General features: G+C 40.3%; 1 protein-coding gene across 1 annotated transcript in view; it reads left to right on the top strand.

The window, feature by feature from the left end:
• Window positions 1-223: 223 nt before the first annotated feature.
• Window positions 224-16,705, top strand: part of LOC119910950 (aarF domain-containing protein kinase 1-like) — a 29,733-nt gene continuing 13,251 nt past the window's right edge. Inside the window, exon 1 of the mRNA XM_038729817.1 lies at window positions 224-453. Coding sequence (XP_038585745.1) covers window positions 319-453 — 135 coding nt within the window. The 5' untranslated portion in view covers window positions 224-318. The remainder of the gene's footprint in view (window positions 454-16,705) is intronic.

Below are 16,705 nucleotides of genomic sequence, written 5' to 3'. Positions count from 1 at the left end.
AGCCCTGACCAACGAGGAATTCCTAGTGCACAGACAAGGATGAAAAATCTTGCAGTGCCAGTGTTCAGCGTTTCACTGGTTGTGGTCATTCACATAGCCACAAGTGTAGGTTTTAGAACAAATGCTTAGAAGCTTTAATAAAAACACTTGTAGAGTGAAATATAAAATAAACAAATATACAAAACAAATACAGTTTATTTTTCATTAAAGTAGATAAAATCCTTTTCACCCATTCTCCGCTCCCCTCTCCTCCAGGTCCTGCAGCCAGACTTCAGGTTGGACTACTGCCGGCTGTGGCAGGCTCTGATTAAAAATGAAATGTCTGGGGTGGAGCGTTACAGCCGCAGACTGGGAGCTGGAGATCTGTACCCGCTGTTTGCCTGTGTTCTCACCGCTCGCTCCTGGACCGCCGTCAATGCCGGCATCAGTTCTGTGCCTGTCACACACTCTGAGGTATGAGCGCGCACACAAATGTAGGATTTCTTCCAATTATACATTTAATATATGAGAGGTTCATGACCCAAAGCTAAATGGAAAAAAAACAAAACCATAAAAACATAAACTAGACCAAGAGAAAGGTCTGAAGCCTAGGTATCTAGAAGCTGGAACAGCAACCAACACAGCCAATATAGTTATAGTATGTGTACAAGTTGGAAGAAAAAATACTTACAGTTACACATGCAAAGCCCAAGTCAAGCGCGAGCTGTTAAAACTGAAGCTTATGAGATCATCAGACATGCATGAGATGACGACGAAACACACGGTTGAAATGCATCTGGTGTAGACAGGATGACAGATCTGGAAAACTGGCGGAAGTTTCAGAACCTCTGCAAGAAAACTGCAACTTCCATGGCTAGATACCACAAGAGCAAAGTGGGAAAGAATGTTGTGACCCTTCATTTAAGCTTCGTTAGGATTTTGGGTGCAAATTTAGGCTCAGCTTTAGGCTGGCAGCTTAATATGTTGCCAGAACAGGTTTTTAAATAATTTAACATAATGCCTATCACTTAGACTAAAATGGGGCCATAATGCATCATTAAATATACATGTGTTAATTTCTGTTTTTTGAAATTAATGATCTAAATTAATGTGTTCAATTTGACAGCCATGCCTAAGGCTCTGTGAAGCCACACATTTAGTGTGATCCAAGATATCCAGTGTTTAGCCAGTAATATTGATTAAACTGTCCTTTTCTCTGAGCTTCATTTTGAATATGTGGTGAACGTGAACACTCAGGTAGTAAGCTTTGAATGAACCATCGCTACATTGATGACTAATGTAGCTTTTTGTTTGGGGCTTGGAGCGAGTGATTGTAGTGCTTTTAAATTGGGTGCTTTTTGTGTGTTGCAGCTGCATTACTGATCTGACATGTTTGTCTGCAGAATGTGGTTTCAGAGATGTAGCTGCAGGGAATCTGGAGACAACGTGCAAGCATCGGTGAATGTTTGGGTTTAGTCAGGTTTGACCTTTAGTCAGGTGTGGTTGGGACTGGGAGAGGCTGCACTGAAAGCTGCCAGGGCTGGGAGGAAACAGAGCTGCTGCCCGAAGCAGGGACAGCTAGCAGCAGCTGGGTGAAATCGACCGCCACCCGCCCCGCCCCGCCGCTATCCGTTCAAAACATAGTCGGACTTGCCACTAGCAAGATTGCCCAGCAACATTGCTCAAAAAGTTGCCCCATGTATCATTAGCTTAAGGTGTGTGTGTCTGAAATTCCGTTCAACAGGCTACTCATCCTGGGACAAAAAAGAAACTCAGGCTAGGCCACTGGTAACTCGAGTGTGCTGTGATTCAAACATAGACAAACATTTACCTGTAGGTGCTCCTGTTTAACTATAAATAACTATCAATGCGTTTGGGAAATGACAGAAGGTTAGAATATACTGTTATGGAGCTAAAGGTAAAAAATTGGGTGCACCTAAATTTTGTGGTGGTGCACCTTAATGAAACATTTCGGACGCACCAGTGCAACCAATGCAAGAAGTTATTCTGGAGCCCTGAAATGGTTTTCCCAGATCGGTGTGAAAGAACGTGACTGGCCTCAACCTCATCCAACCCGTGGGATGAACTTGACTGTGAAGCAGGCCTTATCACCCAACATCAGTGTTGGACCTAACGTATGCTTTTGTTGCTGAATGGTAGCAAATAGTTACGGCCATGTTCAACATCTGGTGGAACGACTGAAACCGGAAAAGTGGAGGGTGTCTACATACCTTTGGCCATGTAGTTTAACAGGTGATTTTAGCAAATATACACTAATTTTCCAGCCAAGGAGGCCCAAATATTAAGACAAAACATTAAAATGACTAGAACTGTTATAGTTAATCTTTTTTTTCCCCAAGGTGAGACAGTTTTTTGAATCCATCAGCATAAAACTGGTTTGTGCGTGTTTGTTAAGTGTCCCATTAACCACAGGGATTCCACAATGCCATCTGTGTTCGATAGAGTTTATTTATACCTCTCTTATGCAACATTTTGAAGCTGGCAAAAGTACTACACAACAGTCTGCTACAGTGTGCCACCCCCTCACACGCAATGGGCAGTACACGACAGAATTTGGCAACGACCAATACATGAATAACTCCCTGTGTCGTTTTTGGTATTTCTGAACACGACATGTATATTTTTGGGGAATCATACGGTGGAGTTGACATCCGGACAGAGAAACCAATAAAAAGGTATTGTTAATATTCTTATGTTGAACGTGTCTGAACCTGTTTAATACACTACAGTGTATCACACAAAAAATAGATTTTTAGATATTTGAGTAACATTCATTATTGATGTTTTAGGGATACCAGTATTGAAATGACATCATTTTGGTTATATTTATTATATTTCAAACAATGTGCAACCTTTACTGGACTCAGAATGGTTGGATTTTTCCAGACTGTCAAAATCAACTCTAAAAATATCTGTGTGTGTGATATAACTAAAATTGTACCAAAGGAGGATTAAATGATTTAATTTTAACATTGGCAGCCCTAGTCTCCCACATGCTGTAATATCCCACAGGAGAAAAGACAAGAGAGAAGAGTGTTCTGCAGTTCATGCTCCCAGACTTCAAGTTTTGTGTGTGTGTGTGTGTGTGTGTGTGTGTGTGAGGTGAGAGAGAGAGAGCAATTTAGCCGTGTGTGTTTGGAGAGGCAAAATTTTACAACACAGGGCTGTACAATGAAATGTAAGTTGTAGCCCCTTGGTGCTACACACGCACATAGAACATACTTAGACTAAAACTAAATAAATTGATTAAAGAAGAGAGAGAGAGAGAATGCTGAATTCTAAGGTAGTTGGCAACTGAACATGAAACACAAAGTCAAAAATCAGAGACTGTTGTGCCCACGTCTTAAGGCCACCGCGACCAGGGGTGGTAACACCCTGGATCATGTTTATACAGACATTTCTGGCAGCTGCAAAGCCCTCTGCTGCCCCATTTTGGTCCATCAGACCGATGCCCTCTATACCGAAACACCAACAACAGCAAAGATATTTATTTATTTATTTAAGTGATCGAGTCCATCACAGGCTACAAAAGCAGGCGCATCATGTCGTGCCACTCAGCTAGTTGATGTTAGTACTGACATATCTCACTGTCACAGCAGAGGGTTCTCACCTGCTTCAAGACAGCCTCCATCGTTCTTGTACCCAAAAAGTCTGCAGTGTCTAGTCTGAACCACTACTGCCCTTTGGTACTCACCCCTATTACAATGAAGTGCTTTGAGAAATTGGTTCTTCAGCACATAAAGACCAATATCCCAGTCAGTCTGGACCCTCACCAGTTTGCTTTCAGAACCAACAATTCGAAAGAAACGCATTTGGGAAACCGCCGGTTTTAGGCTGGTCGGCGAGAGTTGAAAAATGTTCAACTTTGGGAAAAATGCTGTCACTTTTTAGCCACCCGTCCAGTCACAGTGCAGGAGGGGCGAGGAAAACACCACACAGCACGTCTGATCTTGAACGAAACGATGTGCCTACTTGCCGAGGTGTTTCCTCGCCCGCAAAATCTCATGAGCCCACGTACCGACAGTCTGTGCTCTCATGTTACAGCCTTCTCTTCATGTAGAGTAACGGACAGAGCAAGTTGGCCTACATAGGCTACTTTGTCGTGACATTTTTACATTCAGTAAAATTAGGTAGCCTACTTGCAACATATCACCTCCACGGATATTATGTATCATAGCAACTACAGCGTCTCAAAAAAACCCCGCTGCACCTCCAAAGCGCACCCTAGCACTCCCAGCTAGGCGTTTTCAGAAGAGCAGGTGATGTTTTCAGCAACACCAGCATTCTAAAGGTGGCAGCATTTGGTTTCAGTCTTTAGAATGTTCAGAAAACTAACTGCCAGTTCCACACTGCCCGACAGCAACTGATCAGACTTTTGTTGCCTATTTTTTCTTATTTAAGTCACGAGGTTGAGGCTGCAATCACTTTTTGGCAAGTGGAAAACTACTTGTTACTGGTTTTATTAGCCCTTTTAAAGGTATTTCAACAGATTAAAAGGGCTGATTGAGCTATAACCAGCCATAACTCATATATAATGCTGATAACTAAAATCAATTCATTTTGAGAACCGTTCAGCCACAAGTAGTGAGGTGGAATCATTTTTTTGGCAAGTGCAAAACTGCATGTGCTATATGGGCTGTATTGGCTATTTAAATGTATTTCAACTGGTAATAAGGACTGAGTTGGCTACAGGCCTACTCTGTGTTTTTAGCAAGTGCAATACTACAACACTCCATATTTCAACTGGTTATAAAAGGACTGGGTTGGTTGGCACAGAGCAAGCAAAATAATGTCATAAGGATAATTGCAAGAGAGACACTTCTTAATTTATTCATAGCCTAACCCAGACATGAATCAAGTTAATTAAAGACTACTGCGGCCCATCGCAATATCAGCGCTGACCGCCACATACTGATTTTGTTTTTATTTTATTTTACTAGGCCTATTTAAAATCTTATTTGATTGCAGATCAGCACCGTAGCGCATTCGCGCAGCACATCCTCCCTCTCTCAATTCAATTCAGATTAGCTTTATTGGCATGAATGTGTAACAACAATATTGCCAAAGCATCATACAAACTACATAAGAACATTCAACCCTTTACATTTCATTAAACAAGTAATAAAAGTGTAAAGTAATTAAAGTGTGTGTGTGTGTGTGTGTGTGTGTGTGTGTGTTAAAAAAATAAAAATATATTAAAAATTAAAATAAATAAATAAAACGGTAAGTGTGTGTGTGTGTCCGTGTGTGTGTGTGTGTGTGTTAAAAAACTAGAATATATTAAAAATAAAATAAATAAAACAGTAAGCGTGTGTGTCTGTGTGTTAAAAAAATAAAAATATATTGAAAATAAAATAAATAAATAAATAAAACAGTAGGCGTGTGTGTGTTTAAAAAAATATATATTAAACATTAAAATAAATGGATAATAACGTAAACGTGTATGTGTATATTAATAGACAAAAACATTGATTAAATAATAATAATTTAAAAAAAGAAAGAAATCAGTATCAAATGTAAAAACAAAACAATTACTAAAATATCAAGCAATCAAAATAATAATTTGAAAATTTGTACAATTATTTATCAGTGTGAGTTTCCACTGGTTATCCTCACTTCATGGCATGAGGAGACATATTTTGCAGCAGTTATTTGACATTCGGGCATTTCTCCCAGTAAATAGGGGAGTTTCTGTGTGTCTGATATAAATTTTAATTCAGGGTATATTTAGGAAATGTTTGCAAAGTGTTTTTGTCTTGGTGTTTTATATTTAGGGCATGGTGTAGCCTACAGAACATCCTCCACTGAGTTATTGCCTAAAACCTATAAGCACTTTTGAAAAATAAACTACAGAAGTAGTATGAAAGGGGACTGCTTTATTGTTCTAAATAGACATTACATTGTTAGTGTACAGTTGTGGTTATGGTACTTGCTTTTATTTTATATAGTTCCAAAGCAAAAACCTTTGTTAAACAGTTAAGAGTCTTAAATTTGTATAAATCAGTGAATTATAGGAGGAGCCTACGCTGTCTTGTCTTCTTCCCTAGTTTCCCCCTGGCGTTGATACTGGTGTTCATTCTGAATAGTAAACCTCGTTCACTTAATGGTAATGTTAGCTAGTTAGGCTGTGTGTTGGAGATCAGTAATTCACTTGAAAGATATTTAATTAGTTTAATGGGTTAATTAGGGTTAGGGGGTGACAAAAATAATCGTGACTAATCGAATAAATAATTAACAGATTAGTCGACTACGAAAATAGTCATTAGTTGCAGCTCTACTGTGATTTTTCCGTTACAAGATACATTAACGTTTCACAAAGACATACCTTTGCTACCATGGACATAAAGTAATGCTTATTTGCACGTTATGATTGTCAGAGATTTATAGATGGCCTACAGGGCGTTACAGCCTTAACATGCTGCGTGCACTCCTGCGAAGGGCAATCACTTTTCGACGGATGATCACTTTTCGGCCCGACACGTGATCCAGCAGTTGGTGTGGGTTGGAGTCGGTCGGCGTTTGTCGGGGCGGTGTGCAAGCAGCTTAACTCGTATCCGCTAACTGGCTAACATTAGCTTTTCACAGATTGCGGATACAGGAAATGAGATTCCTCCGTTGGGTGGCTGGGCTCACTCTTAAGAGAGAGGGTAAGTAGCTGAGACATCCGGAGGGAGCTTTGAGTAGAGCCGCTTTTCCTTTGCATCGAAAGGAGACCGTAGAGGTGGTTCAGGCACCTGATGAGGATGCCTCCTGGGTGCCTTCCTTTTGAGGTTTTCTGGGGACGTCCAACTGGTAGGAGACCCCAGGGTAGTCTTAGAGCACCCTACAGAGATTATATATCATGATCCCGGCAGCAACAGAAAATGGACGGATGGACATTATTTAGTAAACAGACTAAGCTTGTGCGTGTGCATTTTTATGCATCACTATAATAGTTGTATTCCAGTGTGCGAATGTGTGTAGGTAAGGTGTACTCCTCTACCTTCCTCTGCCCCCCGCTATAGCTGAGATGAAAGCACTCCCATCAATCAAGACTATCTGTCTGTGTCATTTGTATTCCGTGTTTTACACACACACACACACACACACACACACACCATTAGGCAGACGCCTTTCTAGTGCCCTCGACTTGAAGACACATGTTGATTATGTAGCACTCTGGAGTTAAGAAGACATTTTGAGACATTTCTGTGGCCACAACCACTCATGCTTTGCTTTGTCTTATCCCTCCTAGCATCTTCTCTCTTCTGTTCTGTGGTTTTTCTCTTTTCTTTTTTTCCCCTCTCTTCCACTCTCCTCCACTCTCTTATGCATGGATCATTTTTAAGTCCTTCTTCTACCAACTGATGATGCATTCCATTAGTGTTAATGCAATCACATGCACGAAGCAAATGTTGAGTGCTTTTAGAGCTGTGGATTTTTGCTGGCTTACTTTCATATGCAGGAATATTTCTCTTTTTAATGAATGTTTGTTAGTCAAAACTGTAACCAGGTGGTGATTGTGGTCAAGTATATTTTGGGTTTTCTGATCTGCTCCTTTGTTGTTAATCCAACCTCAAAATTTCCTACATGTTCATCTGATAAATTCAGCATTACACAGCAATAATTTTATCTGGCAGGCAACAGAGCCATGTTATACTAACAACTCTGCTGCTCTCTTTTCAAAAGAAATTCTGTTCTCATTCACTAATTCCATTGTTTTCAATTGCTGCAAAGCTTACATCAACACCAGGTCATAATCACAACTGGGAAACAGATTTCTCTGAAAGCTTTAGTATATGTGGCTTGATAGTCTCTACTGTCCATCCCATATGACGTGAATAAAGTGAGTGCTGTGGAAATGTACATTCTGATCAGTATCATGAGCCATGATAGTGGCTCGTCCTTTGAGACAGTATTTGAGGACCTGCTTTTATTTGAAAATGTACAGTATGTCCAATGGACAGAGTTTACTAGGGATACACAATGAATGATTGATTTTTAATTCTCTGATTCTAATATTCTTAATTCACCTTCACACATTTTACAGTGATTAGGATAAAACTATTGGAATTGTGACTGCTTAATTATATTTTGGTTGTGATGGAAATGGCAAATGGAACATTTACATAGGGCTATAAATAATGTGCCACAGATCTACCAGTCCTATTCTTCAAAGTATGGCTTATATCCCTAATTGAATACCACAGATGTGATGTTCAGTAGCATTCTGGGTTAAACCTGCAGAGAGTAAGACGGCTGTTTCTGATGTATAGGCTATTTACCACCTTTCTGGAAGAATGATGAAAGTATGATCTTAATCTTAATGTGTTACTTCCAGGGAGCTGATAACATGATAAGAGTAAGTACAAATGCAGAATTATATTGAAATTCCACAGAGCCCTTGTGCCCTCCCCCTAACTTTTCAAACGAATGTTACATCCTTGAAGCCAACTAGTTGGTTTGAGCTTTGCAGGGAAGCGCTATATTTGGGTGCTAATGTTATGCATTAATAGAAACAAATGATTTTACTGGGGGAACTGATCAAAGATTTGGCTGTATTGTAATGTAATTTCAGATGTTTCTTTTTTCAATTCATTCCAATGGGAGCGCCGCGTTTTTACTAGCTGGTAAAAATGCCATGAGCGTGACGAGGCACCGGGGGTCTTTTCCGCGCTGAGCGTTTTATTCTGTCACTTTTTACCCAGCCGTCCAATCACAGTGCAGGAGGGGCGGGACAAACACCGCACCAAGCACATCCGATCTTTAACGAAACGATGTGCCTACTCGCCAAGGTGTTTCCTTGCCCGCAAAATCTCATGAACCCACGTACGGAGAGTCTCTGCTCTCATGTTTCCGCCTTCTCTTCATGCAGAGCAAAGGCCAGAGCAAGTAGGCCTCCATACTTTGTGGTGACATTTTTACATTCACTAAAATTAAGTAGGCTACCCTACTTGCAACACATCGCCTCCACGGAAATTATGTATCATAGCAACCACAGGGTCTTGAAAAAAACCACTGCGCCTCCAGAACGCACCCTAGCGCTCCCAGCTAGGCGTTTTCAGAACAGCAGGTGGCATTTTCAGCTGGCAAAAAACACTTTGGTGGACACATATTACATTAAATAATTCCCCAAGAATGGAAATTCTAAACTTTTATATTAATTGTATCCTATGTAGGACAAGATAAAATAAAAGTAGAAGTGTTTAATATAAATTATAATGTATAGTTATATCCTGTTTATGGTTTGTGTCATTCTATTCACCAGTAAGGCCTCATTGTATGTGTTGGTTTGAAGTGCTGGCTGCAGTTACCTGTTATGACCTGGTTACATCAGAGGGTGAAGTCAATTGTCAAAAAATCTACTTTAATGATAAGATCAGTCTTCAGTACATATAATTGGCCTCCTTACTTCAATAGTGATAGACATATACAGGTGCATCTCAAAAACGTTGAATATAGTGTAAAAGATTTTTTTTCCGTAATTTAATTAAAAAAGTTAAACTTTGATTTATCCGTCCCCCCCAGGATTTTGAAGTGTTCGCTATCGCACCGCATATATCACCACAACTTTTCCGCAAATTTGACTTATCATTGTTGTTTCCTGCAAAACGTTGTCGTATATCAGCTTGTCACTCCCATGTTTACAAGTCGCAGCAGACATGTGCGATACCAACGTCTCACATTTGCCAGCAAAAAACCCAAAAAAACAGTATTGACCTTAAGCTGTTTTGCAAAACCTGCAGTATTGTGGTAAAAGAAGACTTTATAAAAGAAGTCATGGTTGACACACAAAGTTGCAGAAAGGCATGGAGGACGTCAGACAAGACAAACTGTCACACAGGATGTTCAGTTGCAAGCGCTGAAATAATCAAGGTAACCTGGTTTAAATGTGCATGTTTAGGGTTAGATCTGCGAAATCCTGGAGAAACTATTTAATGATTCAACTATAATTCTAAAGTAAAAAAAACTTATCTACCATGAAGTTTTTTCACTTAATCCCACAATTCCATAGCAAAAAAATGTCCCAAAACATCGTAACTGTCATTGCAAATTCTTAGAAAAGCTGCCACAAAATCAGGCATTTTAGGCCACAACAATCACAAAGAAGGCCCACGAAATCCTGGAGGGACTGATATATGCTAGATTCTTTACACAGTTCATGGAAATCAAAATCCAGTATTTCAAAATATTTGAATATTTGAATAAAGATTTTATAATACAGAAATGTCGACCTAAGAAGAGCTTTTAATCTTTTCAGCACTGACCTTCTGTGGCTTTCCGTCCTGGTGTCAATGAGTGTCTTCTGGACAACTGTCATGATGTGGTTCTGTGTACTGAACCAGACTGAGAGATTAAAGGCTCTTCTCAGGTCGTTGTTATCAATTTTTAAACAGAAAAAGGCCTGGAATATTGCACTTTATGTAAAACGAGTCTAGACTATATGAAGGTTTCAATTTTTTAATGAAATGACGGAAATCAATTAACTTATTCTAATTATTTGAGATGCACTTGTACATAGCTTTTGGATTTCCGCCTATAACTCGTGTGTTTAAGTTTGTAAATCTGAAAGATGGATGACAGAATTGATAAAATCTTTGAATATTCATCTGTAAACATCCACTTCAAATGTTCAAATTTGGTGACATTGTGATCATTATTTCCAGAGATACAAGTGATAAGGCTGTGCCTTTTGGGGAAGCCTAAATTTTAACCATTTTCAGTTTTGGGAAGGATCCAAACATCAACCAAATAAACAAATTTTGCAGTAAAATATTTTTATACAACCATCCATTTCAACTACTAGACATAGTAAAGGTATGACAAACCATGGTAGTGCTTTGTTCTACCTCGGGTAGTGGTATCTCGAAACATTTCTGGGGGGAGATTTTCTTCTGTTATGGTGGAGAAGTTACCATAAATATTTGTAACTTTGACAAATTGTCTTTGCTATGCACACAACAGGACTAAGACAATCCTGACCTATGTTGCGATTCCAAACCAAAAGGAAGAGAGAGATTTGATTGTCAAAGCTGTATAAGTTCTGTTGCCTTTTTGTCTAAATGTATCAGTCTCCTAAACAAATCCTGGTCTGTGCTCTAAAATTGTTCAAGGTATTTTAGTCTGCTCTGCATTTTGAATGTGGGCGAAAAGTGTAGAAATCCTATTCTGGGAGCCTGGCGTCAGGACAAGGCCGTAATACCATCTGAAATTCAAGTGCATGTGGTTTCTGTTGTCTGCAAGCTGTCTCACTGTACTTTTTGTCCCAGTCTAGCTTCATGCTGTGTTCAATAAAGGGAGTGACAGTATGTCTGGAGATGTCATCCAGATAGTACAATGACTTGTCAGAATAAACCACTATGTATGTTTGACGGTTAATCCAAAGGCTTGTTCTGTTCTTTGTGTAAATAGTGCTTCCACTTAATATACTGTGTGTAATATAATGTACAGTGGTGCAAATTTTCAGACAGTCTCTCCTCAAAGACATTCATGGTGTTACACTTAGCTGTACTCATGAAAATTGACAGTAGTTGTGTGAAGAATGGACTGTCTGAGAGAGTAGTTTAGAGCCCTCCTACTGTCACCTCCACACATCTGGCTAGTCTCTGTGTAAAGTGGGTTGCATTGACAGATTGTCTGTTTCAGGAAGTTACAAAAATTGTTGGACGCTGGACAGGTGTAGGGAGAGGGGATTCTTCCACATGCTGTTCAACAATCTGACAAACACTTCATTTGAAGCATACTGACTCCTGTAAGTTAATGTTCTTACCTGAGAAAACTGGCTCACCAATAATGGGGCCGAACAACCCCCACCCTGAACCAAAGGAAACATTTATTTGACATCTCCTCATAGTATTTCTGAATGAAACAAAACCTCAAAGTCGACATGTGCATTTGTTTTGTACAATTAACTTACTGTCTTACAGTTGTATTCTGTTTTCTCTGCAGAGAAAAATGGCATTTGTTATAGCAAATCTTACAATAGATTCTGCCATTCTTCCTCTCTCTGTCTGTCGATGCCCACCATTTTCTCATGCCTGCTGGCTGCGGTATGAAATCATCCTGCCGACTCTCTAATACACTGGGGAGAAAAGAAAAATCACCAGCAGAGATTCCACCTCCCCCCAACTGCATTCCCTTTGCCTTTTGCGCAGCTTATTATCGCACCACTCACAATACAATATGTCCTTATTGAAGCTTTCAGATGCAAATGAGAGCACTGTCGCCTTCTCTGTGTCCTGCTGACAGCTGTGAGGCCTGCTAACCAACCTCCTATAATTGCTACTAATTGTTATTCCCCAAGCAGGACTCAGCAGAGCACTTCAGAACGCCCAGCCCCCTGTTATTTTGACTGGGCGGGGGGTGGGGGGATGGGCATTTGTGATGGGGTATTGTGAGTTTATGTCTCTACCCGGGATTTTTTAAAGTAAATAAAGAAGAAATGGAGAGGTGTAAAGTAACCGAGGTGGGAAGCTATGAAGCGTTTACAATTATTCTAAGCAAATGAGGGAGGAAGGATTTACGCTACAACTTAATCTCCTACAAAATACATCATGTGCAACTGTTCTGCTTTGGCTAATTATTTTTAAGGGAAATGCTCTCTGCCAATACAGGAAGTAGTGTCAAACTTTCACACAGCAATTCACAGTAAGACAGCGGTAGGTGGCATTTGCCATGGCTGGAGGATGAAGCCAATGCAGAAGTTCCACAATGCGCGATAATACTGATGACCCCTAGATGCTGGCTCCCAACAAATCTGGGCTCCAGTTGACTTCCATTCAAAAAGTATAGCACAGCTTACAGCTCTGTCTGTGAAGTGCTGAGTCAGTATTTACTGTGTTGCAGTGTTAATTCTCTGATTCTAATATTCTGTGTTCGTCCTACAATGATGGGTAAAAATGTCTTGAATGAGCAAATATGTGCATTCAGCACCGATGGATGGGGTACAGGCCTAAAAGTAGCACGTACGAAACATGTATTACCTATGGCGAGTGTGGTGGTCGCTCAGAGAAGAGGAAGAGAGTCAGGGGTAGGAGCCATGTTGGCCCAACTGGACTTATGGCTGCTACTAAAGGTCCGGTCCCTTTTTTCCCCTCCTCCCCATAACACAGCCTATAGCCTAGTAGGTTCAGCCATTAAAACTGTTCAGATTTGTTTCTAATTGAAGAGTTGTGACATTTCTTTTTGTTTCTTAAAGTAATTTAGAAAAATATTTGGACTATTTTTTTTGTTTGTTAAATGAAAGTTTTTGGGGTTTTATGTTTTTAAACACTTGACTTGGCTACAATAAAATTCATAGATAGCCTATAAAACACTTCAAGCATATCCCAATGTTAGTTTTAACGTTTAATATCACTACCACAATAAAAAGGCATTTTTGACCGACCGAGGCAGCTGCTGCTCTCAACGGCGTGTGGAAAAACAAACGGGCTATACAATCCAAACAAATGACTAATTCTAAAAACATGCAGGTTGTCTTACTTAACAGTAGGGATGGGGATTGATAGCTGGTTCTAAAAGGTCCGCGATGGATAAGAAAACTAATCTTTATTTATTGATGGCACCGAAATGCTGTATTAGACGGGCCCAGGACTGCTTATCAGCAGGCTGCAGCCTCTGCTGCTCTCTGTCGGCTCCTACACGCACACACAGCGGCCAGAAGAGAGACGCCGCTCCGCCGCGGTGGAGACGGTGAAGTTAAGTTAGCTCCAAACTGCTTGAGTTGCCGAACTCTACGCTCGTTACTGCAAGTACGTGCAATAAAACCTTTTTCGAGTAAAAAGACAATACTTTATCAGTACACCTGTCTGTAAGGTAAACGTGTAGAAAGGGTTCATTTAAACTGCTCTGTCCTCAGTCTCTCACCCTGTATGTTATATACAAGCACAGCTAACGGTAGCTTGGCAGTTAGCCAAATTTTACAAACAAGCTAAATAGAAAGCTGTCTTTCTGTAGTGCAGACTGGTCTGTAGTCTTAAAATTTGGCACATTTTTGTAAACTCAGCTGCTGGCTGAGACAAACCAGCTGTTCCTCCTTCTACCAAGTAATGTTACCTGCAGGCAGTGAATAACAGCAGAGAGGAGGAGGATGAGAAAGATGCGGACTGAGTTTTTTATTCTTTCTAAACGTCACTCAGTATTGTGGTGTCAGATATTGAGTTTACACAGTGACGTTGCTGTTGTAAACCTTAATGTTGTTGTACTAGAAACAACATTTAGTTGTATTTATTATATTAAATTCTAATCCTATAAGTAATTTAAAAACAACCAGGCAGCTAATATGCACACTTCAGTATCTGTATATTTATCGCAGGTCAACAGTGTTACCGCACACTGAATATTTTCCACATACCGTGCAGGCCTACCTCGTGCCCTGTGGGTCTGGTCTTACTAAATAACCGTCACCAAACAATAGTAGCCTAAAGCATCGATAGTGGTATTGATAAAGAATCGGATCGTTTAGCAGTCTCAATGGTCTCAATATCAATAAAAATTAACGATCCCCATCCCTACTTAATAGTGAGGCTATGCATCAAAAATCAAGGCTTCACTACAGAGCATGGCCAAACCCAAAGTCAAGTCCCAGATAAAAAATGAGACCGCCTCCTAACATTACAGTCAGAAACACAGCTAATTTTATACAGAGATCCTGCAAGACACACGGAAATAACAGCCGCCAATATGCCGCATTCCCACAACTGTACTGAACAATGGTTTATGGCATAATCCTGCAACCATGTGTGCCTACAACACCGGCATGCCAGCAGCGTGAAAGGTGTGTGTGTGTGTGTGTGTGTGTGTGTATATAGAGGTGATTAGAGTAGGAGGAGACAGAGCAGAGGTTTCACCAGCACAGGAACCAGACTGTTTCACTGCTGCCCATGTGTGTTGGCTGTGAGACACAACTCTGTTGTCTTCTTACCAAAATAGGACAGAAAACAGGCATATTATTACAGACATTGATAACTTTGCGATACATCTGAAATCAGAGGGGAAATATGGCTATAAAATAACAGCTTAAAGACTGCTGACTCATTTGTACTGTCATAATAAGTGATGTTGTAAGTATGCTTCTTACACCCTTGTGAGAAAGATATCCATTGTCTTTTTGACATCAAACCACAATACAGCCCCTTTGGGCATTTTGTGCCTGTGTGTGTGTGTAGGTGGATGATAATGTAGTAGAATCAGATGCTGTTTGTTTACTGCATCACTGTTGTTTGTTCACATCACTTCCTGTAGGCATGAGACAGGCCGACAGAGAGCAGAGAGAGTTTGTCTGTGTCAGGATGTTGACTAGCTGTCTGTCTTCTTCTGTGCCGATCAACTCTCTGTTTATCCGGACTGACAGTTTGGACAATGCTGCTTGTCACTCTCTCTCTCTCACACACACAAACACACACACACAGACAGGATGAAAAAATCCATATACAGGGCAATGAAAAAGTGTTATGTTTGTAGACAGTTTGTTCAAAATTAACTTCAAAGTGGATTTTTATTAATAAAATGTGAATATTTGACAAATGTGGATGCAAAATATGTGCACAGCCATGTGTAAGACACACACACACATAATGTCTGACTTTTTTCTTATGTCTCAAGATGATACATCTGCTCCCCATATTTCATACATCAAAGCGAAACGTGTGACTGGGACTGCTTTGTTGACATATATGAAGGGTGCTATCGAGCTAATTTTCCACACCAGTGCCCCACAACCATTTCAGACAACAAAATTCACCCCATCTGACGCGTGTGCCAAGTTTTGCGCCAATACGCCACCCCCGACCACAAATGTGACATCAAATCGAAATATTTACCTGTTCAACTATGGGTGCAAGCTTGGTGATTTTTTTGAGCACCCTAAAGGCATCAAACATGTGTAAATTGAAATTTACACAGGAAATCCAAAATAGCTGACTTCCTTTTGGGCAAAATCTTGAAACAGAAATTTGTTGTGATGTCACATTCCCGCTAACCAGGAAGCAAGTGATGCACTTTGAGTTTGTTACTTTAGCGTTGCCAAAATGCTGGATGGGTGTTTCGGATGCACTAATCGACGAGGAGACAAGCCTTAGCTGTGTTAGGTGAGGGATTCCCTACAAGGTAAATGTAAACATTACCACAGTCGAGCGCTGGCAGGGACCGGACAGTTTTTAATGGCGGAAATACTGCAGCAGGTCTTGTATATGGATCGCAAGTGCCCAACATTTGCAGTTTGCGTCCATATCTATCTTTTTCTTGAGTTGAGAGGTGATCCAAATAAAATGTAACGGCTTTTGCGGCGTCCCTACGGGAGAGTCAGGTGTGAGCCGCTAATTGGGTCACTTGTTTTGTCCTCCAGGTCACCACGCATGTCACATGACTGAAAACTGTGAGGTAAAACTATAAGGTACTATTAGCTCTTTAAAGCCCCCCTCCAGTGTATTTTGACATTTCTATGATAGCTAGTCATTTCCTTACAATGTTGATTACCCACATAGTTTGCCAAATATTTTTTGACAAATAGCTTAATTTTGTGCTCAAAGTTGCAAAAGTTGCTTAGTTGTGAAAACGCGGTGGTGACATATGACTATAGAAATTCCAGACAATCAGCAATTGGAACAGCAGCGGACTTGATGACGGCCGGACCCGTTAGCGGGACCTCACATCAGCTCTGACTTGAGAAATCAACCACATATTTGGAGTTTTAACAACTATATTCCAGCATAAAAAACTCTTAAAA

This window comes from Micropterus salmoides, unplaced genomic scaffold (genome assembly GCF_014851395.1).
Source record: "Micropterus salmoides isolate LMB-PRFRI ecotype aquatic unplaced genomic scaffold, ASM1485139v1 Ms_hic_scaffold_19, whole genome shotgun sequence".
NCBI lineage: Eukaryota > Metazoa > Chordata > Actinopteri > Centrarchiformes > Centrarchidae > Micropterus > Micropterus salmoides.
The sequence above is the reverse complement of the archived record's forward strand: the minus strand, read 5'-3'. Positions and strand labels throughout refer to the sequence as shown.